The sequence below is a fragment of the Telopea speciosissima genome, unplaced genomic scaffold (assembly GCF_018873765.1).
Source record: "Telopea speciosissima isolate NSW1024214 ecotype Mountain lineage unplaced genomic scaffold, Tspe_v1 Tspe_v1.0026, whole genome shotgun sequence".
Lineage (NCBI taxonomy): Eukaryota > Viridiplantae > Streptophyta > Magnoliopsida > Proteales > Proteaceae > Telopea > Telopea speciosissima.
The window spans coordinates 1-23,779 of record NW_025317362.1 but is presented as its reverse complement, the minus strand read 5'-3'; the positions used below and the strand labels follow the sequence as shown (position 1 = coordinate 23,779).

At 39.2% G+C, this 23,779-nt stretch overlaps 2 protein-coding genes across 2 annotated transcripts; one reads left to right on the top strand and one right to left on the bottom strand.

The window, feature by feature from the left end:
- Positions 1-667: 667 nt before the first annotated feature.
- LOC122647339 (fasciclin-like arabinogalactan protein 12) lies at positions 668-1,780 on the top strand. The gene has a single exon (XM_043840769.1). It carries the CDS (start codon positions 685-687, stop codon positions 1,432-1,434), a length of 750 nt encoding a protein of 249 aa, XP_043696704.1. The 5' UTR covers positions 668-684; the 3' UTR covers positions 1,435-1,780.
- Positions 1,781-5,569: 3,789 nt separating this feature from the next.
- On the bottom strand, positions 5,570-23,722 carry LOC122647338 (dnaJ protein P58IPK homolog). Its single transcript, XM_043840767.1, has 9 exons — positions 23,447-23,722; positions 18,069-18,234; positions 16,906-17,107; positions 16,658-16,818; positions 16,470-16,563; positions 16,153-16,365; positions 14,650-14,730; positions 6,796-7,014; positions 5,570-6,096 (listed from the first exon to the last, which is right to left on the bottom strand). The coding sequence occupies exons 1-9, from the start codon at positions 23,586-23,588 to the stop codon at positions 5,896-5,898; spliced, it is 1,479 nt and encodes a 492-aa protein (XP_043696702.1). The 5' UTR covers positions 23,589-23,722; the 3' UTR covers positions 5,570-5,895.
- Between the last annotated feature and the right edge of the window lie 57 nt (positions 23,723-23,779).

The following is a 23,779-nucleotide window of genomic DNA, read 5'->3' as shown; positions in this document are numbered from 1 at the left end:
GGGGAAGACTCAATTAACCCATAGAGTTCCGCTGCTGCTGCTGCTATATGGAAGAAACATCCATATCAACCCGGTTACCGTATGGAGATGAATGCTTCCTTTTTAAGGTTCTAGCTGTCTCGCAGGAAAAATTTAGCTCTCATTGTTTCTCTTTTCTTCCCAAGAAAAATTGAAACCAAAGCAACCGAAAAGGTTGCTCATCAATTAGTTTTGAGACAGTGACAACGAATAGCAATACACAGACACCCCCTTAGGCCCCAACAGGGAAAAAAAGGGGAGAGAGTGGGGTAGCCCTTCCATTTATAGTCCACCTTCTCTTTGATATTATACATTTATACCTTACGCCACTCTTTCCTGCCTTCCCAAGCAAGCTCTTATCTCTCTCATCCATCAATACTCAAAGATTATTTGAATGAAACTCACATCGTACCAAGCAAACATGGTAGGAGATGAGATAATTGGGTTCCTTGGCCAACTAAACTTGAATTACACCCATCACCTAATTTCAAATCACCCCTCTCCAACTCCCACCTCCATAAATCCCTCTCCTCTCTCTCCCAACTCCAACAACACTTTCGTCTCCTTCTTCTTCTTTCATCTTCCTCTCCTTGTTGTTATTCACCTAGCTTTCTAGTTCAGGCAAATCATCAAACAGATCATACACAGAAATAACCTCAGAAGAAGATGATGAAACTGAAACAGCTCCACCTTCAATATTGTTTCGCACTCCTCCTACCACTCACACTCCTCTTCACCACAACCTTAGGTCAAACACCTGCAACTGCCCCAGCCCCTTCTGGTCCCACCAACATCAGTGCAATCCTGGAGAAGGCAGGGCAGTATAGCATCCTAATCAGGCTACTGAGGAGCACCCAAATTGAAAACCAGATCAATACACAGCTCAACAACTCAAAACAAGGCCTGACACTCTTTGCCCCACCAGACAATGCTTTCTCTAATCTCCAAGCAGGGACTCTCAACTCCTTCACAGACCAGCAAAAGGTAGAGTTGATTCAGTTTCATATGCTCCCTAATTATGTTCCTCTCTCATCATTTCAAACTGTGAGCAACCCTCTTCGTACCCAAGCTGGAAACAGTAACAGTGGCCAATTCCCATTAAACGTTACCACTTCAGGCAATAACGTTAACATAACAACCGGAGTGGTTAATACCACAGTGGCTAACACGATCTACACAGATGGGCAGTTAGCAGTTTATCAGGTGGATCAGGTACTTCTTCCTCTGGATTTCTTTACTACACCTGCGCCGGCTCCGGCACCATCGGAGGCCAAGAAGAAGAAGAAGTCACATTCCTCAGCCCCTTCAAGTTCTACGGCTGATGCTTCTGCAGATTCATCTACTGCTGTAAAGCTCACACGATTCAGTTGGGTTTCCTTTGCAGTTGTAGTGATCGTTTCAGCCATTGCTTTGTGACCCACATGCTTGATTCTCTAAAATGATCTGATATCTTTATTGGGATTGGATCAATCAATGATTGTGATCGATAAGGTGAGTGGGTTTTTGAATAATTTCATTCGCGGATCTCTCTCTTTCTTTATTGTATCGTTTTGCAGTTACATTTGATTGTTGTTGCAGTGGCTGTAACGGGTCTGCTGTCGTCAAATATAGAGAGGCATTCCTATTTTTTTTTCTTTTCTTTTTAATTTGAGATTTTCATTATTTTTTTGTCCTCTCTGATGCAGAGGATGAGCTCTTTGAATGCTATTATATTTTCATTCACGTTCAGATCAGAAATCAGAATAAAAGCAATGCTTGTATATGAATGTTTAGTTAAAAATGAGAAAGGTTTATGGAATCATCTTGGACATTTCTTCCATAGGAATCGACATCCGTCTCCACCGATACCGGTATGAATAGGACGATCTGATCCGATACCAATGTCTCAAACGTCAAACCATGATCCTATTATTTCTAGGTGGAAAAATTATCGTTTTCGATTTATAAAAGTTTCAGGCACGCTCATGAGTAAGGGGTGCAAGTTTGACCCTGTTGGCCCGAACTTGCCCTGGCCCGCCCTGAGCCCGAACAGGGCCTGGGCTAAAGATTTTTGGCCCTAAGGGCGGGTTAGGGCCAGAAATGCCTGGCCTTGAGTCAAGGTCGGTCGGGTCCAGGTTGAGACCTCGGGCTTAACCTGATCTTGATTTTGGCCCTAATTTTGACCCTGGTTTTGACCTTGATCTTGGTCCTGATTTTGACCATGATTTTGGCCCTGATTTTGATCATGATTTTGGCCCTGATCTTGACCCTGATCTTGACCCTGAGCTTGGTCTTGGTTTTGACCTTGATCTTGACCCTGATTTTGTCCCTGATCTTGACCCTGATCTTGCTGATCTTGAGACCCCCCCCCCCCCAAATTTTACAGTTGAATCAAATCAGAGTTTTAGTCACACTATCAATTATACACTCTTTAAGATTTCACAATTGCAGAGTTCTGACCATAATAAGCTCCTGACATAGGATGGAAAGAAAATCTCACTCTAATGCATTTCCAAAAACATGACATAGGTGCTAGTGTGCCACATCTATAAATGGAAAGCAAGGGGAATAATGGAGTGCCAGGGTGAATAATGGAGTGCTAGGGTCAGGGTCAGGGCCAATTAGGGCCAGTCCACCTGGCCCGACCCAATCAGGGTTAATCAGGGTGGGCTTGGGCTTGGACTGGGCTTGGCCCGTCAGGGTTTTTAAGCCTTGAGTTAGGGTCAAGGCGGGTTTGGGCCTAGCTAAGGGGATTTAGAGTTGGCTAGGGTTTTAAAAAGCTCGGCCCAACCCGACGCTGTTGCAGCCCAACTCATGACCATTACTTTTGTCATACCTTTTGGGATTGGTGTGTGGTTTGTGTGATTACACTTTCATAAAACAAAGAAGGAATGTGTGGGTTTAGTCCTACATTGGGTGTGTGAGTGTGGAGTGTGTTGTATATATCCGCCATTCCACTGTCCTAAAAGCCAGTTAACCTTTGGGATTGGTGTGTGGTTTGTGTGATTACACTGTCATCAAAAAAAAAAAAAAAAAAAAAACCTTTTGTCATGTTTGGATTTAGCCCAATTCTGATCCAATGAACATGAGAGGGTGGGATCTTGTTGAATGTTGATCCTCCACCGAGTGAGAAGGAAAACATACGATTTGACAATTATTAATACTTCTTATAGATGAGAGTTCGAAAATGCTCATCCCCACATTATGATCTTCATCCCAACCCCCATTAATACTATGGTGAAGGAATACCTCCTTCGCTATGGGTGAAGGGGAAAAAGGAGACATTTGAAAAAGTCAAGGAAAAAAATCAAATCGATCTAAAACTAAATTGGATTTATTGGAATAGGTAGTGGAGGGAATAGTTTTACTTTACATAGTGTGCAGAGGGTATCAAGAATAGTGGAGGTATTATCGACTTTGCACTATATAGGAATAGTATTAATGAACCTAGATGGATGTATTATTCCTTCAATCATGGTACATGAAAACTTCTTCCATGAATAACATATATAATACACAAAAAAATTGAAGTATGGGCCTGTCTTGTGAAGCTTGGTAGGATAGCCTCCTAATTTGGAAGCCACATGTAGGGATGATTTGTAATCATCAGGTTTCGGGTTCGAAACATGAAAACAACCTCTACGCGAAGTGGGGTAAGGATGTACATTTGCCCCTCCCAGACCCTGCAGTAGTGGGAGCATCTTGCACTGGGACACTCTTTTTTACGTAAGGATGGTTTGTCATTTGGAATTTAATTAGGACCCTTAATATTGGCCAACATGAATTGGACCTTCTCTCAAATTGCCTTCAAAATATCAATTTCTCAACAATTTGTCAAAGGCTCAAAGCCTCATACTGTCTCGAGCCAACTTCTTGTATAAAACTTTCTACAAATAGAAGATGAATTGGGTTAAATTTGTATTTTAAAGTTCCATCTAAGCTGCCATATGAGATATGGGCCAAAAGTAGATTGTGGAGTTTGGATCAAGGGCTTGAAAACTACAATTCAAAGGCCCAATACCACAATTGCATTCAGCTCTAGAAGACAAGCCAAAGCACCAATAAATTTGCATTTTTTTTTTGATGAGAAGCAGAAAATTAATTAATGATCCAAAAAAAGTAAAATGTCCTGAATATTGGTTGTAGAGAGTTTCCTGGTCCTAGCCTGATAAGCTATGATATGAGCAGGTTGGATATAATGTCTAGGCTGCCTCATGATAGTTACATAACCAAATAAACTAAACGAAGTTTTGATGTTAAAAAGTAAATGAAACAGTTTCCAAGGCCAGGGATAAGTTTCAGCATTCGTCAGCCAGTTCTGTAGCTCTACCTAGTCTGTCCAGATGTTCAGTTTTCTGCATCCCAACAGAAATGCCCCTTCGAGCCCTTGTTTGAGTCCTCTGAGTTTTGTTTCTTGTGCATTTCCTGCAATTCCAAAGTTCATTGAGCTTGCAATAAACTGTTTATTTGAGATAATAATAGATCACCACCCCTCCATTCATAGATGTTGTGTCAAAGCTACCGTCAGACATAAGAAGATGAGAATCCTGTGTATCCAATTGAAGGAAAAAGGATGGTGGTAAATAGTTGACCAAGGGTTGGGACTGTGAACTATGTTGAAGAGACCTTGATCTGTTGGAGTTGAGGTCAGGATCCGTGTCCCATCTTTGAATTTGTTTCATAATAGAAACATGATTGGAGGGAACTTTCCGAAAAATGGCTCTATTCCGGCTGATCCATATGAAGTACATTGTAATGACCATAATACAGATAACTGGATTCCCTTCAATTTTTGGTAGGTCCATAATTTTAACTTTGAGGTTAAATTGAAAAAATTCTCTCCTTGCAAAAATTCTGTTTGACGACCAAGAGTCCCTGCCGCCCAAATTCTTTTGGAGAAAGGGCAAGAGAGGGGGCATGCCAAGAAGTTTCGGTTGCGTCCATACAGATAGGGCAAATATCAAATTCTGGGTTCAATCTTTTTAATTTATCCCCTATAGATAGACCATTAGCAAGAACTTTCCACAAAAATAGCTTAAAATTTTGGGTGTAGTTCCAACTTCCTGATCTTGTTCCAAAGTTTGCTATTTTACCTCTCATTGTGAGATTAGAGGTACAAAAGTATGCAGTTGCCCTCTTAATAGAGATAATCCCAGATTTATTAATGGGTGTGAAAATATGATCATTATGAGAAGCTTGGGAGAGGAGGATGGATAAAATGGAGTCAGTAATGTGAATTGGAAAAACAGACGAGAGCAAGGATAAGTTTCAAGATCTGCCATTAAGGAGTTCATTGACAGTCTTAAAATAAGGATTTGGATGAAGGTCAAGGGGAGTGTAGAATCTAGGCATAGTTGAAATCCAAGGGTCATTCCAAATATTGACATTGTTCCCTATTCCAATTCGCCAGCAAATGACCTCATTGAATTCAGGTAAAATTTGCACTCTTATCATCCCAGAAGAATCAAAACATCTTTCTGAAAAGTTTTTAATGGATTTATGGAATGAATGAAAACTTAATTGTTTGACAGTATTAGAGTATAGATAACACATTAACACATAGTCTAAATAAAATAAAAAAATAAAAAGAAAGAACTATATTTACATCTCTGTATAATTAAAACCAGAAATATTATATGAAGAAGGGCAACTCTGCCAATATCCACAGCAGAGAAAGAACTAACTCATTACAAGTTTGGGATCAATGATGTGCCGCTGAGCAAAATTTTCTCTGGAGGGACAAATTTCTTTAGAATGGCCTCTATAGCCCTGCATTCTAACAACTACTCATTAGCAATCAGAAAAGAAGGTTCTTCGCAACCTGTGAGGAGGAAGTGCTCCCTTTCCTTGGTTTAATGGCTCTGTTAATGACGATAGTAGACTCTTTTTTACTAGCAATCAAAAATGAAATCCACCTCCACCAAATCCGCCAGGGAAGCCTCCATCAAAGTGGAAAGTATATTGCTGTCCCCCACCACCGAAAGGGTTGAAACCACCACCACCACCACCACCACCACCACCACCACCACCACCCATTCCCATATCCTCTAAGTCTTCACCTCTGTCATATCTCACACGTTTATCCTCATCTCCAAGTACCTGGACATGAGGAGATTGAAAGGGTCGGATATCACAAATGGGTGTGGCTAAGCATATTAACAATAAAATGCACTGGCTAGTATAGAAAAGACAAGAGGATGGTTGTCTGTAAGTTGCACATTTGGAAAACACAAGTGCGTTTTAAACCAAAACAACATCACAGTGCAATTATACTAGAGCAATAGGGAACCAAAACTTACTTGCAAGGGGCTAAGGGTGACAATCGGTACAGTATCCGGTATTCGGTACTGTACCGGTATGGTACACTGCACATTTATCTCATACCGATACTGTACCAAATACTGATCGGTACAGGTAGTTCATACCGATACCGTACTGTATCTATTCGGTACAGGTCGGTATAGGTATTCGGTATGGTATTAGTACGATATGGTTCATTTTTACTGTTTTGTTAATACCGATACCGACTTGGTATTGGTATCTCATACCGATAAAATACCGAATTTATTCAGTACGGTACAGTTTCGATGTCGGTATTTGGTATGCGGTATGAGTTGACACCTTACAAGGGGCTAAAACAGTTGTAGTGTACAACCAACTTTGTCTAGAAATTGAAAGTTCATGCTTGCAAGGGGCTAAAAGATTGAATTTTTACCCTCCCCTCACCACTCCCAAAAAAACCCCGGAGCCTACAAAGCACAGCAGTTGAAGACTAGATCTACCATGATTGAATCTCACCTCATATGCAGCAGCTATTTCTCGGAATTTAGCTTCAGCTTCCTCTCTATTATCAACATTCTTATCTGGGTGCCACTGTAAAGCAAGTTTCTTGTATGCACGTTTAATTTCTGATATAGATGCAGTTCTTGATATTCCCAGAATCTTGTACCAGTCCTTGCGTTTGCTCAATTTCAAAGATCTCTCAGCCTTCATTAATGCTTCTCGAATATTCATATCCTGAAAATTTTGACTGTTATTAGGACTCCAGTATGGAACTTTCATTGAACAGTTGATGTCTTCAAGTTTCAAAAGAAGAAGAAAACGACAAGCAGTGATGTATAGGAAAGAAAAATGGTAGTGCTATATTAGACATTGGCAGGTGATCTGAAGAATAATACAAAAAAAAATAAAAACAAAGATTAAAATAAAAAAATGCTAAAAAATAAGTCACTACATGATTTAAAGAAGATTGCAATTGTACAAATAAAATTAAGCTCACCACAAACTAAAAGCAACAGTAGACAAAAGAGGCAAATTACAGGTTGATGGATGTCACCCAGGCTCTAGATATGCCTCAGCACAAGAGTGAAGCAACACAATTTTTTTTGGCTGGCATACAAAATAGCAACAATATAAATTCTTTAATTTTCATATTCAGACTGCCCCTTGAAGTTCCTGGGTCATCCACTTTTATCATGTGTAAATTCTAGACAAACCAGCATGTGTGCACGTGCGTGCGTTGGCCAATATCTGTGGCAAATTGACAGTTCAGGTCTGACTATTACAACTGATAACTACAATCTACCCAATGGTCCACCCTCCATCATAGTGACTGCTAAAAATATTCACATCCATTATTATAAACTAATCCCCTGAATTCTCCTCAGTAAAAAATCTTGTTTCCTCCTCACATGATGTCTGTTGAGTGTCAATTCCCACCTTATGTGTAACTGGATGCATGAAGAAACAATAGAACCATATGTTGGTCCTTACACTTCCTACTCAGGTTGAAAACGTCTCCTGAAATCAGTTTTGATATGTTGAATAATGTAAACCAGAATACCGTGGGGGGTATTCTGGTCTTTTGGGTGTTTTATTTTATGTTTTAAGTTGTTTTGAGCACTGCCTAGCTATGTCGGCTATGGCAGGGCTATTTTGGTCTTGTAATTTCATCATTAAGAGTTATAAATAAAGGGCTTGACTTATCACAATCGATCATTCAAGCATTCTCCAATTTCTGGTTTTGATAACATGGTATCAGAGCTAACTTCTCTGATCTAGGGTTTTCAAGACCTATCCCCTCCATCGACTTCTTCTCTTTCATCCCCTTCATCGACTTCTTTCCTCTCTCTTCTTTCTCTTCCTTTGGTTCTCTCAATTCTTCAAGGGCAGCACTAATGAGGTGATCCTGTTATGGTTCGAGTGCTGCCCTCCATTCCACCTCAGTTTTAATGCCACAAGTACAAGATCGATAGCTGCTGTTTTTGCCTCTGCGATTTTTTGCTGCTCCTATTTTTTGGAAGATTGATCCTATCGACATGGAAGGTTAATTGTTCACTTTTGGAGCACCATCGGCAGACCTTTGGACAGCATACATCACATCTGAATTCACCCAATTTGAAGCCCTCAAGTTCCAGCCCTTCTCTCCTATTATCGATCTCAATTGTTAGGGTTATTTCAACACCCTAACACCTTATCGATTTGGGTTTTCTGGGCTACTATTTGGAAAGAAGGGATAATTCCCTGATTATTTTGCTGCAATCGACCTTGGTTTTCAACCCCAATTGCTGCAGTTTGTTGAAGATCAGATTTTTTTCATAATTCAAGAATCGATATTTGCCTAGCCGAATTATGGGTGACTCAGAGATAACCTCTGCTGCTTCTGGAGGAGATCAGACCAGGAATGATTTCCTTTCCTATGCTGCTGCCATCAAGCTTGATGGTACCAACTATCTTATTTGGGCCAGATCATTATCCCTGACTGTGGCTGGTAGGGGACTCACTGGCCACCTTATTGGTACCACCAAACAGCCCACTGAAGAAGGTGCTGCTTGTACTAAATGGGCAGCCACTGATGCAATGGTGATGTCCTTTGTTCTGAACTCCATGACCACTGACCTCTCTAGTCAGTATCTTCTCCTTGACACTGCTACTCAGATATGGACTGCTGTCAAGGTTACTTATGGTCGTTCAGGGAGTGGTGCTCAAGTTTATGAGATCAGGAAAACTCTTCAAAACACTACTCAGAAGGAGATGACAGTCACTAAGTATTATGCTGCCCTCAAATGTTTATGGCAGCAATTGGATCACTATGCTCGATTTCAGCCTACTACTGCTGCTGATATCACTGCCTACCACACCTATGTAGATCAGTTTCGGGTGTATGACTTTCTGGCTGGACTCAATGATGAGTATGATCCTATTCGGGTGCAGGTTCTTGGTCGGGTTCCTTTTCCCACTTTGGAGGAAACTTTTTCCTATGTTCACAGTGAAGAGACAAGGAGGGCTGCTATGATGATCACTCCTAAGGTTGAAAGATCAGCCTTACAGACTGCTGGTTCCACTAATGACACTTCTGCTGATAATGTTGCTGCTACTGCTACTGCTACTACTAAGGAGCCTATGAAGTATGACCATTGCCACAAACCATATCACACTAAGGCTCAGTGTTGGAAGCTTCATGGGAAGCCTGCTGATTTTGAGAGCAAACGGGGTCGTACCAAGCCTAAAAACAAAGTCAATCACACTGAAAGTGTAGCTCTAGCTCCCACTACTGACATCGGTTTCTCCCAAGAAGAACTCCAAGCTCTCCAGCATCTGTTAACTACATCTGCTGCCCCCACTACATCTGCTGCCAATTCAGGTTCCTTCTTTGCCCGTACAGGTATTTTCTTTGCTGGTCATTGTGCATCAGTAGTTTCCACTCCTTGGATCATAGACTTCGGAGCTACTGATCACATGACAGGTTCCTCCAATCTTTTTAACACCTACTTTCCTGCTTCTGGTAAGGACAAAGTTAAAATTGCCGATGGGTCCCTCTCCTCCATATTTGGGAAAGGATCCATTGGCTGTTCCCCTTCTTTAACATTATCTTCTGTGTTGCATATTCCCAAGTTTACCACTAACCTTCTCTCCATTAGCAGTATTATCAAATCTTTAAATTGTAAAGTGACCTTCTTTCCTACTCATTATGTTTTTCAGGAACTGGACTCGGGGAAGACAATTGGATCGGGTAAAGTGCATGGCGGATTGTACCTGCTTGATGGAGATCCTGCATCTACTCAGGCTTTATCTTCTAGGCTTTGTTCCCCAGCATCATTTTCCTCTGAATTACACATATGGCACTCTAGACTAGGACACCCCCCTTTAGGTACTTTATCTACTTTATTTCCAGCATTAAGTAATACTTGTAATAAAGAAGATTTCTTTTGTGAGCCTTGTGTCTTGGCCAAACAGACACGTTCCAACTATCCAACATCTAATAAAAGATCATCTTCTTTATTTCATGTTGTTCATTCTGATGTGTGGGGTCCTAGTAGAAAAGTTTCTCTTTCGGGTCATCGGTGGTATGTCACCTTTATTGATTTCCATTCTAGGTTCACTTGGGTCTATCTTATGCACACTAAAAGTGAAGTTTTATCATGTTTTCAGCACTTTCACCAGCTGGTTAAAACTCAGTTTAATGCCACTCTTCAAATTTTAAGGAGTGATAATGGGAGAGAGTATATGGAAGGTCAGTTCCAACAATACTTGGCTGCCCATGGCATCCTTCATCAGACCAGCTGTGTTGATACTCCAGCCCAAAATGGTGTGGCTGAGAGGAAGAATCGCCACCTCTTGGAGGTAACTCGTGCCCTTCTGTTTGTCCGTAATGTCCCTTCCATTTATTGGGGGGATGTTGTCCTTACTGTAGCCTATTTAATTAATAGGCTGCCCAATCGGGTCCTTCACTCTAGACCCCCTATTGAGCTCTTACTTGGCTCATCCTCCTTTGTTGTTCCCCCTAAGGTTTTTGGCTGCGTTTGCTATGCCAGGGATACAAGGTCCTCGGGTAAACTTGACCCACGTAGTCTTCGGTGCATTTTCTTAGGGTACTCTGCTACACAAAAGGGGTACAAGTGCTATCAGCCTCCTTCCCGCCGGACCTTTGTCAGCATGGATGTCGTGTTTCATGAGAGTGTCTCGTACTATGTGTCCCCACTTCTTCAGGGGGAGAGTGGTAGTGAAGATGAGTTGACTATAGACTCTCCACCTCCACTCCAGTCTGTTTATAATGAGTCTGAATCTGTTCCTGTTTAGCCTACTTCTAGTCCTCCCCCGAGTCAGGGGGAGAGGTTCCTGTACAGGGGGAGATAACCTCCATTCAGGGGGAGCAAACCACTCCAACCCAGACTCCTGTCCAGAGGACCATTAGTGAATTTCAGAGGATGATTGATGCTAGCAATATGAAGACCTATGCAAGGAAACATAAGCAGGTTCAATCAACTGTTGCTCCCGTACCCATTCCATTGCCGAACCTGGATCCAGAACCTGCCTCTCCACCTGGTAATGTTCCTTCTCCTGAGTTACCTATTGCCCTTCGCAAAGGTGTTAGGTCTTGCACTCAGCATCCCATATCTCATGTTGTTTCATATGATTCCCTTTCCCCATCATTTCGTGCTTTTATTTCTTCTCTTTCTTCTGTTCGTGTTCCTAACAATTGGCAGGAAGCTCTATCAGATGGAAAGTGGAAGGTAGTCATGATGGAAGAAATGGAGGCTTTGAAGAAAAATAACACATGGGAGCTTGTGGTTCTTCCACCTGGGAAGAAAACCGTTGGATGTAAATGGGTGTTTGTCGTGAAACAGAAGGTGGATGGCACTGTGGATAGGTATAAGGCACGACACGTGGCCAAGGGTTTTACTCAGACATACGACATTGATTACTAGGAGACCTTTGCACCGGTTGCAAAGTTGAATACAGTCCGTGTGTTGTTATCATGTGCAGTTAACCTTGGTTGGGATTTGCAGAAATTAGATGTTAAAAATGCCTTCCTAAATGGAACATTGGAGGAGGAGGTATATATGGACATCCCACCAGGGTTCTCCTGTGACAGAAATAAAGGGAAAGTGTGCAGACTGAAGCGTGCACTGTATGGGCTGAAACAGTCACCCAGAGCTTGGTTTGGTCGATTCCACAAAGCCATGATTTTTGTGGGCTATAAGCAGAGTAACGCTGATCACACACTCTTTATTAAGAGGGTTGGTGAAAAACTCACTGTTCGTATAGTCTACGTTGATGACATAGTGGTTACCGACAATGATGGGGATGAGATCAGACAGTTGAAGACCTTCCTTGGCCAGGAATTTGAGATCAAGGATCTAAGGAAATTGAGATACTTTCTTGGGATTCAAGTGGCCAGATCTTCAAAAGGCATATTTCTCTCCCAAAGAAAGTATGTCCTAGACTTGTTGGCTGAAACAGGTTTGCTAGGCTGCCATCCTTCGGATACTCTTATGGATCCTACTGTTCGGCTCAAGGAAAATGAGGGTGAGCCTATTGATAAAGGCCGGTACCAAAGGCTTGTAGGGAAGCTGATTTACCTTTCACACACTCGTCCAGACATTGCTGTTGCTGTAAGTGTTGTGAGTCAGTTTATGCATAATCCCTACACTTCTCATATGGAAGCTGTTCTTCGTATTCTACACTATTTGAAGTTAGCTCCTAGGAAAGGCATTCTTTTGTCTTCACATGGTCACCTACGGATAAAAGCATACACCGATGCTGATTGGGCAGGTTCTGCAGATCGGAAGTCTATTTTTGGGTATTGCTCCTTTGTAGGTGGAAATCTTGTCACCTGGCGTAGCAAGAAGCAAAATGTAGTTACCCGTTCTAGTGCCGAAGCTGAATTTCGAGTTATGGCACAAGGCATTTGTGAGTTACTCTGGCTTAAAGGTTTGCTACAAGTTCTGGGTATTCCTATTCGTCTTCCTATGATATTGTACTGTGACAACAAGGCTGCAATCAGTATAGCACACAACCCGGTTCAGCATGACCGTCCCAAGCATGTTGAAGTGGATAGGCATTTCATCAAGGAGAAATTAGAAGATGGGCAGATTTGTATTCCCTTTGTGGCTTCTTCTGATCAACTTGCTGATGTCTTCACCAAGGGACTGCCTGGAAAGTTATTTCATCCTAATCTAGTCAAGTTGGGCAATGTCGACATCTTTGCTCCAACTTGAGGGGGAGTGTTGAATATTGTAAACCAGAATACCGTGGGGGGTATTCTGGTCTTTTGGGTGTTTTATTTTATGTTTTAAGTTGTTTTGAGCACTGCCTAGCTATGTCGGCTATGGCAGGGCTATTTTGGTCATGTAATTTCATCATTAAGAGTTATAAATAAAGGGCTTGACTGATCACAATCGATCATTCAAGCATTCTCCAATTTCTGGTTTTGATAACATGATACAATAGCCACAACGGCGAAAGAAATTGCTGTCATTTTATCCTGTGTTACATAGGAAATTGGGTAATGTTTCAAGGCTACCAGCAGAGTCATTATCTCATCCACAACTTAAGGTTCAACAGAGGATAAATTTTGGAACCACATTACATACACCCTCTCTCTTTTTCAGGTATTGCACCATTAATGCACATTCTCTCCCCAATCCCTTGATTATGTCACTCAAAGCCCCTTTTCCATTTCATCAGTATAAACTAAACAACTTAACACATTACCCCTCCCCTCCCAACAGGCAAAGCACACGAAATTTAAAAAACTACTGACCATTGAATTGGAAAGGGGTCTGCTTCCAGTTTCCGAATTGACAGCCAAATTTCACCAAAAACTGTGAACTGCTTACAGACCAGATCAATGCCAGTTCAACCAGTAGGACACATCCGGTCACTTTTTTTTTTGGAGCTAAGCATACAAAAACACAAGCCTAATAGAAAGCATCAGAAAACCTTTGGAGCTTTTCAAATTAGACACCTCTAACATTCTGATCCTGCTCCATCCATGCTGTGCTTACCTAGACATAGGATCATCTTACATGAAGTTATATCCTCTGCAGTTGGCAATATTCAAAAATCCTAACTTGCCACATAGGAAGACACCTTTTACAGAATACAAAACAAATAGGATACAAAGAGTTAAAGTCCAGAACTGGACAGGGCTTCCAAACTTACCTAATTTAACTTAAAGTAATAGACTGTTTAATTATGTTATAACGTTTTTTTTTTAAATATAAAAATCCTAGTGCATTGATGATCATTTACCAAACCTGATTTGATTATGGCATCTTTTCTACCATGTTCAAATTTTTATTCCAACTAGCAGGAAAGGTCAGGCAAAGCTTGCAATTGAATTCCACATCATCCTGAATTCTGAATTCAGAAAATTCAATCTCTAATAATGCACCAAAAACCATGTATCCAATGCAGAGGTTGGACTAAATTGGGCATGCTTCACAACTGATTAGCAAGCACGCTAATCAATGGAGTGCTTTCAGCCCTAGGTTAACCTGACTTGAAAGCAGTTTGAACAACCAATCTAAACCCAATCCAATTAAAAATGCTTAACCCAAAGACAATTTGGTTCTTACAGGTTTTATTTGTAAAAATATTTAATTTAAGAACCCTAATGCTAAATTCATTAATTACTTTCTTTAACTTAAAAACATAGAATAACAACCTTTACTTTTACAGTACATATTATCCTATTATTTATGTAGTTTCATATATTAAATCTACAAAGAACATAAAAATGTTTTCCGGACCATCACCAAATTTAAATAGAAACAATGAACCAAGCCAGGGGGGAAAAGAGTGTTCGTCAACAGGCCATCACCAGACAATATGGAAAACTATATAAAATCAAACTTTATGACATACCTGAGGTGATTTTTGAGCTGCTGCTTTCAAATCTTCCACAGCACCCTCCCAATCTTCAACCAACAGTTTTGCTTCACCCCTCTGCAAAACAGGAAAAAAATGTCAAGAGAACTTAAATTCCTTAGAATATTGTAATTACAGTAAAAAGAGAGCAATCAAACATTTACTCAATAGATTGTAAACCAGTAATTACTATGATGAAGGCTACACACCCACCTTCAAATACCAAGGTAACCCAGAATGGAAATACCAAAACATATCCAAAAAGCAGTCTCTTTCTAATACAGTATTAGAATGTAAGGGTGGAAAAAGAAAATGTCTCAAGTGTAGATATCATTGCTGCACAATAGTCCAGTAATGCACTGGGATAACTGTGTAATTTCTCCGGCAGAAAAACTTACAATCAAAAGCATGACTCTTAAATTTACAAGGTAGGGCCTTCAATAAGACCCTCATGGTAGAACGGTCAATTTTTGGAAGAAAAAAGGGCCATAACCTAGTGTGAAGTCACAATTCCAAATGGTCCTAAAGTTTGGCATTTTCCAAAACGTGGCCGCTCTGCCAGCCCAAGCATTTGACCATTGCATAAAAAGACAAGCTCCTAGGATTCTTTTTAAAGATGTACTAGCAAATGTGTGAGTACCAGATTGCCAGTTTGTAATCAACCAGCGGAATAAAGGTTGATTGATGTTATAATCTAGTCTAATTCGTTAAATCAAGTTGAATTATCAATAATTCCATTAATAACCTTAAAATCGTCTGATCAGTGATTGACTCTTTTTCGAGGCATTGCTACGGTGAAGGTGTGACACCAGTTTGCTGTCAACTAGGTGATTCAATATTTATCGGTAAGAAAAAAAATTTATACCATAGAGTAATAGTTATATTCAAATTTAAATCCTATCTATAGAGTGTGTCCTTCCAAAAAGATTTACTGGTTTAAAGTCCTACAGTGTAACTGGCATAGAAAATTTTTAAAGACATTTTGTAAAGCCATTTGCAACACCTTCAACAGATACATAGTGATGTAGATCGAAGCACGAAGAAGAAAATGGCAAAAATAAAATTCAGGAGAAGTTACTGTTCACGTTACTACATCACATAGTTCTAAAAACCAGATGGTTGAACTGGGTTAGAACAAAACCGCCTCTTTTTTGGTTTGGTCTGGACATAGAACTACTTAGAGGAAAAACCATAACCAAACTGGCAGTTTTTTGATACTGTATAGCTTTCTCAAAACCACCTAAATCAGCTCAACGGCTTTCTTACTTTCCAGAGTTTTAATCATTTATTAATCTCTTTTTCAAAACCGTGGTTTGATCGCTCAAAACTGGATAGAGCCAAAAGCGGGCCCCTTTTCGGTTCAACAATGTCCACTTTTAAAAACTATGGATTGTTACAGACTTAAAATGGAAATCAGCCCAAGTAAATTCCCTGCATTTTCTGTCGTATTAATAATGTTTTGGAGTGTTAAAAATGGTAGAAATGAAAATCAGAGCAAACCTGAACCAAAGCTTCAATAAGCTCTTCATCAATATTAAGTACTTCTGTGCAACTACCCAGCGCATCCTTTCCCCTGCCAAGCTTGACCAAGGCCTTACACAAACCAAGATGAAGGTGTACATTGTGTGCAGTATGATTAGGATCCATAGCAAGGGCTGCTTTGAACTCCTCTACTGCCAACCGCAGCTTACCCTTATCCACATTATCTTCTGCCTGTAATATCACATTAAGTGTATGTTCAATTTATTATACTCTATATATGGTAAATATAGGAATGGCCTATATTCATGAGCCGTGTAAAAGATTGTAGGTCCTACACTTTTAGTCTTCTTTAGCAGATTCTTCAAACCAAAATATGCTTTCTTTAGTTCACCATGTTCTGGATCTAGGCGGAGCCCTTTCTGGAAATGCCTGTTCAAACAAAGTCCATGTAAAAAGATACTTAAGAACAAAGATTGTGGCTCATGATGAAAATGTTTCCGCCATCGAGTATATCCCAACAAACCTTATTGCGACATCATGATCTGCTAGATAATAATAGGCACGCCCACGCAACAGTAGTGCGTCCAGATTATTTTCATCTTCTTTGAGCATATATCCGGTCTCTGCTATGGCACCAGAATAGTCTTTTACTGCTAACAATAACTTTACCTTGAGGAGTTTTGCCTGAAGCAAACCAAATTCATCCAAGATAAAAGCACATACAGAATCGATTCATTAGACAAATGAAACTGCACCAACAAATAAATTTACCTTTGAGCATGCAGGTGAGAAAACAAGGACAACTTTATCAATGTAATCCAAAGATTTTCCAAAATCTTCTGACTCAAAATGATTAATGGCCGTTTCAAGAGCACTCTTAGCCTGCAACAGTTGAGAAAGTTCTTTTTCTGCTGCAGAAGTTCCAGGTTTTAGCTCCAGAAACTTTTTATAGTTCTTCTCAGACTCTTCATATCTACATCATCCAAAAATCGCCTGAATCATATAATCTTCTAATCAGATATTAAAAACGATTCATGTATGATTCACAAACTGATGGGATCCTACCAAACATTCTAAGATGCTATATTCCCATGTATTTACATAGAACTGTTGTCTCCAAATTCTAACAGGTTAAGGTTTTGTTATCATTTGTAACTCTAAATATCCCCCTCCCCCTCTTTTCTTTTCTGTTCTCTGACCTAGACTTGATAGACAATATGATTTAATCAAAACAAATGTCCAACAAAGTAAATCAACTATAGAAAATAAATCCAAAAGCCATCGATGAGATTCTAAAATCACACAATCCAGCTAACAGTAATAACATAAATTAAGAAATTATGTAAATAATATTGGGTAGAATATTACTACATATGTCCAGGCTTCCAAGTAGAAAGAATTCTATGTATGTCCAAGTACCAGTTCCAAGATTTTGTACGTGAACTTCTTAGCACACAATTGTTGCAAAATGTTTCATTATAAACTTCATAATATGTTTCAATTATCTTGTATAGATTTCCATTCCCTAAACGAAATTGGTCACATATATAAAGTAAGTTTCTGCAAAAATTATTGCAGTTCAGTGAAGAAATATTCTATAGCTTTCCCTTCAATAGTCAGATACTTGCTCATTTGACCCATTGTTCCATATTTATATCTTGATAGCTGGATATAAGGATCAATCTCTTCATGCATCTAACAGATGAAGAAATTTTCCAGCATCTCTAGCCCAACCTTAACTGGCATCCACATAGTCGATTAGATATTTAGTTGAGGCAGAACCAGAAGGCGTAATTAAGATGCTAAGCTACAGTTTTCAAAATCTAGCACCAGATGTTCCCATACTGCAATGAAATCAAAATATTTGACACTAATGTTTAATTCCCTTAAAAAGACAGTTTGTAGAAAGTATAAATGTCATTATATAAAAGAACCTGCACAATTGACGAAAAACTGATGCACGATGCCAGTATGCTTCTGAAAGTGTTGGATCAGCCTCTATAGCAGCATTAAGATCTTCGAGAGCCTCACTGTAGCGTTTCACCTTTACATTTTCTGAGACTCTATTGAACAGGCCAGCTGCATTACCAGGTTTCCCATCTGCAACCCATCAAATGGCCATATAATGAGAGAAATCAATAAATATATCTAATACACAATTTTCGATGAAAGAAAAATGTAAACATTGATCAAAAAACTGTTTTGCCCAGAGAAAAAAAGCCGTACAACTCACTAGTTCCAACTTGGAGAAATAAATAAAATAAAAAATTTCTGAAGAAAAAGATGAATGCTAAGGAAACCATGCATTATTTATGCCAACATGAAACATCCTTTAACCCCCCCCCCCCCGGGTTTCAATTTGTTTATATCTCAAATGTCTTTCTTTCGTTTTTATTATTATTATTATAGTCTTTCCTTTCGCCCTGATGAAGCATTTAGGACTTGTATATTAAGATCTCTATGGCCCAAAATCACAACAATGGAACCTAACTTCAAAGGTTTATCTACAAGTTACAACCTGTTGAGGCAAACCATGTCATATGTACAATCTTTAATTTAAATGGATATTATATTTTGGTGATTACATTCTATTTGTATAATTAAAAAGCTATAATGCTCTTCCTAGTGCTTTAATGAGTATACAGGTTCCAAGTATTGAAGAAGTGTATCACTGTCCTTGAGCCCAAGCATCATACTGGAATATATCAAGCTGCTCAAGTGACTTTGTCATGGATTGGTGGAGCTCAAATTAGAAGATCAAGTCAAGCCATCCATGTGAATTCAGGCAACTCGAGTTAGGATTGGAAGATCTTTTTTAGTTTGCTTGAATGTATCCTAGGTCTTGTGCTTCCATCTTGTAATATCTAGATGATCCTAGGATGTAATGATCCAAATGCTCATGCTTAGCTCAGTCACCTATGGACCTAAATTGGAAAACCTAAGATAGGAGGCTTTTAGTGTAGATTGATTAAGTTAATTGGACTTAAATGGTTTACATCCATCATGATCATTGATTTAGACCTTTGATAACCCTAAGGACCTTATTTTGGTTCACTTGACATGGCATAAGAGCATATTGGAAATTATGTCCAAGTGATGTACTAAAAATTGTAAAAAATGTCATTTCTGCACCTGACGGCCGATATGCTCTTAACAGAGCGGAAGACCGGTACATAGTCCATTGGTTATCGAGAGCACCCCTCTGTAGACGGATGCAATGTCAGTCGACAAATACATCGTCCGGAGGATGTCTGAGAGTTATTCTTCTCAGTCTACATAGTAGCTGACCAACTACGTATAGTGGTGGACCGGAGTTCAAAAAATAGATTTGTTAAGACTCCATAATGGCTAGTTTTTTTTATTGTTGGAAAATTCTCTATAAATAGTCATTTCGTAGTGTTTCAACAAGAGACTTTTAGGCAAATATGTGGAAACGTTGGCGGCAAGGCAACCCAAGGTGGTTGAGGGGTGACTAAGCGCTTAGGCGACAAGGCGCTCGCCTAAGCGACCAAGTGTTATTTTTAATTTCCCCTCTTTTTATCATTATTTAGTATGTTACAATATGTACCTTATATCATAAAAAATCAACATTAAGCTACATTCAGTCATGAAAAATCAACATTAAGCCACATCCATGGAACTAAAACTCGCAAAAATCTCGCTTTTTCAAGACCTTGAGACGAGATGAAGGGCAAAACATCTTTTTACCCCATCGGTCAAGATCTCAGTCGGGTCAAGATCTTGTCCCAAACACATGTATATGAGTGCCAGATCTCGACCGATCGGGGAGATCTCGATGATCTTGGTCATCTTAGTGGGAAATCTTGATATACAAACACATATTTATGCAATCCTTGGTATACAAACACTTATTTATGCCAGAAACAGGACATACACTTATTTCTGCCTAATATCATTTAAGTAAATGTTTTTGTATTTGTATACAGACACTTGTTGGAAAGCTTTCAAAACAAAGCTTTCCAACAAATCCAAGATTGCTTAAATCTGATTTATATTGAAGGAGTTATGTACTGGTCATACTTAATTTGGTGTGCGCGAATGCTGTCAAAATTGCTTTGAATGAAAATATTTTTTTGGGCATCAAAACAAATGAATATTTTACCACACTTTTGGTTTTTAGCAATGTTTTACCATATTAAGATTTATGAAATTTTTAGATTGAAAACCACAACATTAGAAAGTTGCAAATTGCACCTACCGTCGAAAATCCAGTTTTTGTTCTTGAACTAGGGGGTTGACTTTTTTTCCTTGAATTTGATTTTTTAATTATTTTTATTGGATTCAAAATAGGGGGTATTTGTTTATTTATGAATAATATCTTAAGCAAATGAAATACAAATACAAAAACATTTACTTAAATGATTTTAGGCATAAATAAGTATTTGTCCTGGTTTTTGGCATAAGTAATTGTCTGTCCTGGTTTCCCAATAAGTGAAACTCCTATTTGGACTTTGATTTTTCATAATCTGATAGTGCCATTGTGTCTAAATGGCCCAAAATAGGTTGTATACTAGGGGTGCAAGTTTGGCCCTGTCGGCCCGAACCCGCCTTGAGCCCGAACAGGGCCTGGGCTGAGATATTTGGCCCTGAGGATGGGTCAGGGCTGGAAATTTCTTGCCCTGAGTTAGGGTTGGGTCAGGCTAGGGTTGAGGCCTCGGGCTAAGCTTGGCTCAGCCCAGCCCGACCCTGATTTAAGTTATACTATAAAATATATATTGATATAATATATACATTGTAAACTTTAAACATCACCCACATTTTTTTATATAATATATTATATATGAAGACAATAAGTGATATAACACATTTTATTATAGTGTTATTTTTTGTAAAATTGATATTGTTCTCCCCGGCCCATTTGAGCCCATGCATTTCTTTCCCCCTCCCCATGATCAGGGCCAATCAAGGTCAGCCCAGCCCGATCCTGAGGGTAGGTTAGGGTTGGATTTTTCTGGCCCTGAGTCAGGGTCGGGTCAGGTCTGGGACCAACTAAGGGGACTTAAGGTTGGGCTAGGGCTCTGTAAAGCCCGACCCAACCCGACCCTGTTGCAGCCCTACTGTATACCAACTTTTATGATCAAATTAGGTCTGAAACCCACAGAAACCAGCCATCGAGTTTAAAAAAAAAATACCCCAACTCGTCGGGATCTCGACCCAACTCGTTTTTTGGCTAGCTCGAAACCTGTACTCGAGACGAGTTCTTGATCTATGGCCACACCAAGTCATCAAAAATCAACATTAAGCCACATCAAGTCATCAAAAATCAACATTAAGTCACATCGTCATCAAAAGTCAATATTAAGCCACATCAATCAACATAGAACTAGAAGACAATAAAATTGAAGAAGCAAGCTATTGGAAGTTTGAAACAATCAAAACATACAGTTGGTTTATATTGTTCTTGGAATTGGTCATTGTTATGGTATACCCAGTCTTACATTTGGTTTATATTGTTTTTAGAAAATATGATCTTATCTACAAGTAATTAAACTACTCCCAACTTAGAGAAGTTTTCTTGTTCTTCAAGAAGTTTGACTAGTAAAATGATTTTATTTTTATATGAGACTTTTTGTATTAGGTAAAGCACAAAACCATCTTTTCAACAAATCCAAGATTGCTTAAATCTAATTTATATTAAAGGAGTTATGTTCCGACCAAACCTTATTTGTTGTGTGTGAATGCTATCAAAATCACTCTGAATGAAAATATTTTTTTAAATATCAAAACAAATAGATATTTTACTATTCTTTTGGTTTTTAGCAATGTTCTACCATATTAAGATTTATGGAATTTTTAGATTTGAGAAACACCCAAGCATTAGAAAGTTGAAAATTTCACCTACTATAGAAAATCTAGTTTTTGTTCTTAAATTGGGGGGGGGGTTAAATTTTTATCCTTATGGAATTTGGTTTTAACTATTTTTATTGGATTCAAATAGGGGTATTTGCTTATTTATGAATAATATCTTAAGTAAATGAAATAAAAAATGTAAAAACATTTACTCAAATGAAATTTGGCATAAATAAGGACAGACGCCTAGGCGACACCTTGACAACTATGGCTGTAAGGCTAAATCCGTGAAAATCCAACCGCTATTGTTCTTAAACTTGCAAATCTTATGAGCCATTTAGCAAAGAAGGTTGTGAGTTTCAACCTGCAAATCATTCAGCCATTGAACTAAGAGCATCTGAACAAGAGGATCAACATATACGGTAGCACTTGCAAATTTGCCTATCTAAGAGGTAACATTATGTTTAGCATTTTGGCCATAGTGATTACTTTTTAGTGATTGGGTTGGTGATGGGTATTGAGACCATGATCCTGTGGTGAGTGTTTCTCCTATTCTGCAAGGAAAATGTGATAGGTGTTGCTCCCCCTTTAACCAAAGATTGTCGATCTAGTATATTGAGACCAAGATCTGTGTGTTGGGTGTTTCTCCAACCCTGCAAGGAGATTTAGAATTCCAAGCCGATGAGGGTTTTGGGAGTGGACGTAGGATGGTAGTAAGGCCGTGCCGAAGCACTATAAATCTTGTGTGTGCTGTCTCTTTTTGTCTCTTCATCTCCACTATTCCTTCCATTGTTTTATTAATATTTTGTTTGGAGATTTGAGGTAGCACACTATTGAGGGTTTGTTTGGAGATTTGAGGTAGCATACTATTGAGGTTTGGTAGAAATTTTTTATTGGGATTTTATTCCGCACGTCCTAATTCACCCCTTCTCTTTTGTTGCCTATATGGCCCTACACAACCTTGTCTAGGGAAAGAAGCAATTTCAGTTACTCCTTACAAGTGAAGAGCACAATGTGCTCAGAAAGTTATACAAATTTCATTATTAGAGACATAGAAAAGAGTGGACCTTGCCGGATCTAATGAAAAAATGAAGCAGCCATACTATCAGACTGAACTGCCGGCTAGAAATCATAGGGACTACTATATCTCGACTACTCAGGCATAGATCAAACAATGTAGGCACAATTGAAATCCCTAACACCACCATAGTTTAGTACAGAGTAAGCATAGTTCACTTGAACATCAACTTAAATAAATATAGGTGAAGGGTTTTAGAAAAAAAAAAAAAAAAAAAACTTAGCATGACAAGAATTCTGTATTCCGGAAAAAGAAGTTTCAAGATCGAAACAAACAATCAAATTCCTGTAACTTAACAAATCTATGAATCCGATAACAGATCCATGCATTTGGCACTCAAGCAGTTGAATTGATCATATAATTGCAACCAGTAAGATACAGCATGAGGGCATCAAAACAAAAAAGATACAGCATGAAGATTACCTTTAGCAGAAACCAAGGGTTGGAGAAGGAGAAGTTGGCAGACGAAGACGAAATGGAGGATGAAGAGAGAGAAAACGAAACCCCTCCAAGCCCCGAAATCTACGGAAGATGAGAATTTCCTCGTCAACACCGCCGGCACCATCTGCGTCAGCTCAGCTTGTAATTTCAGCTTCTTCTTTTGGGAATGAGAAACAAGAGACACACTTTCTGTTACTCTTTTTAGGAGGGAAATTGAGAATGAGACCTTAATTCAATGGAATCGGGATTAGTAAATCCAGAGGCAAATATAAGAACAGGGCATCGGTCGCGGCTTGGACGAGTTCCGTCAAAACA

Coding starts and splice junctions, on each gene's coding strand:
- LOC122647339 (XM_043840769.1), top strand. CDS start 685: ATGATGAAACTGAAACAGCTCCACCTTCAATATTGTTTCGCACTCCTC.
- LOC122647338 (XM_043840767.1), bottom strand. CDS start 23,588: ATGGTGCCGGCGGTGTTGACGAGGAAATTCTCATCTTCCGTAGATTTC. Junction 17,108..18,068: donor GTTTTTCGTCAATTGTGCAG/GTTCTTTTATAT, acceptor TGGATGATGTAG/ATATGAAGAGTCTGAGAAGA. Junction 16,564..16,657: donor GATCATGATGTCGCAATAAG/GTTTGTTGGGAT, acceptor TTGTTTGAACAG/GCATTTCCAGAAAGGGCTCC.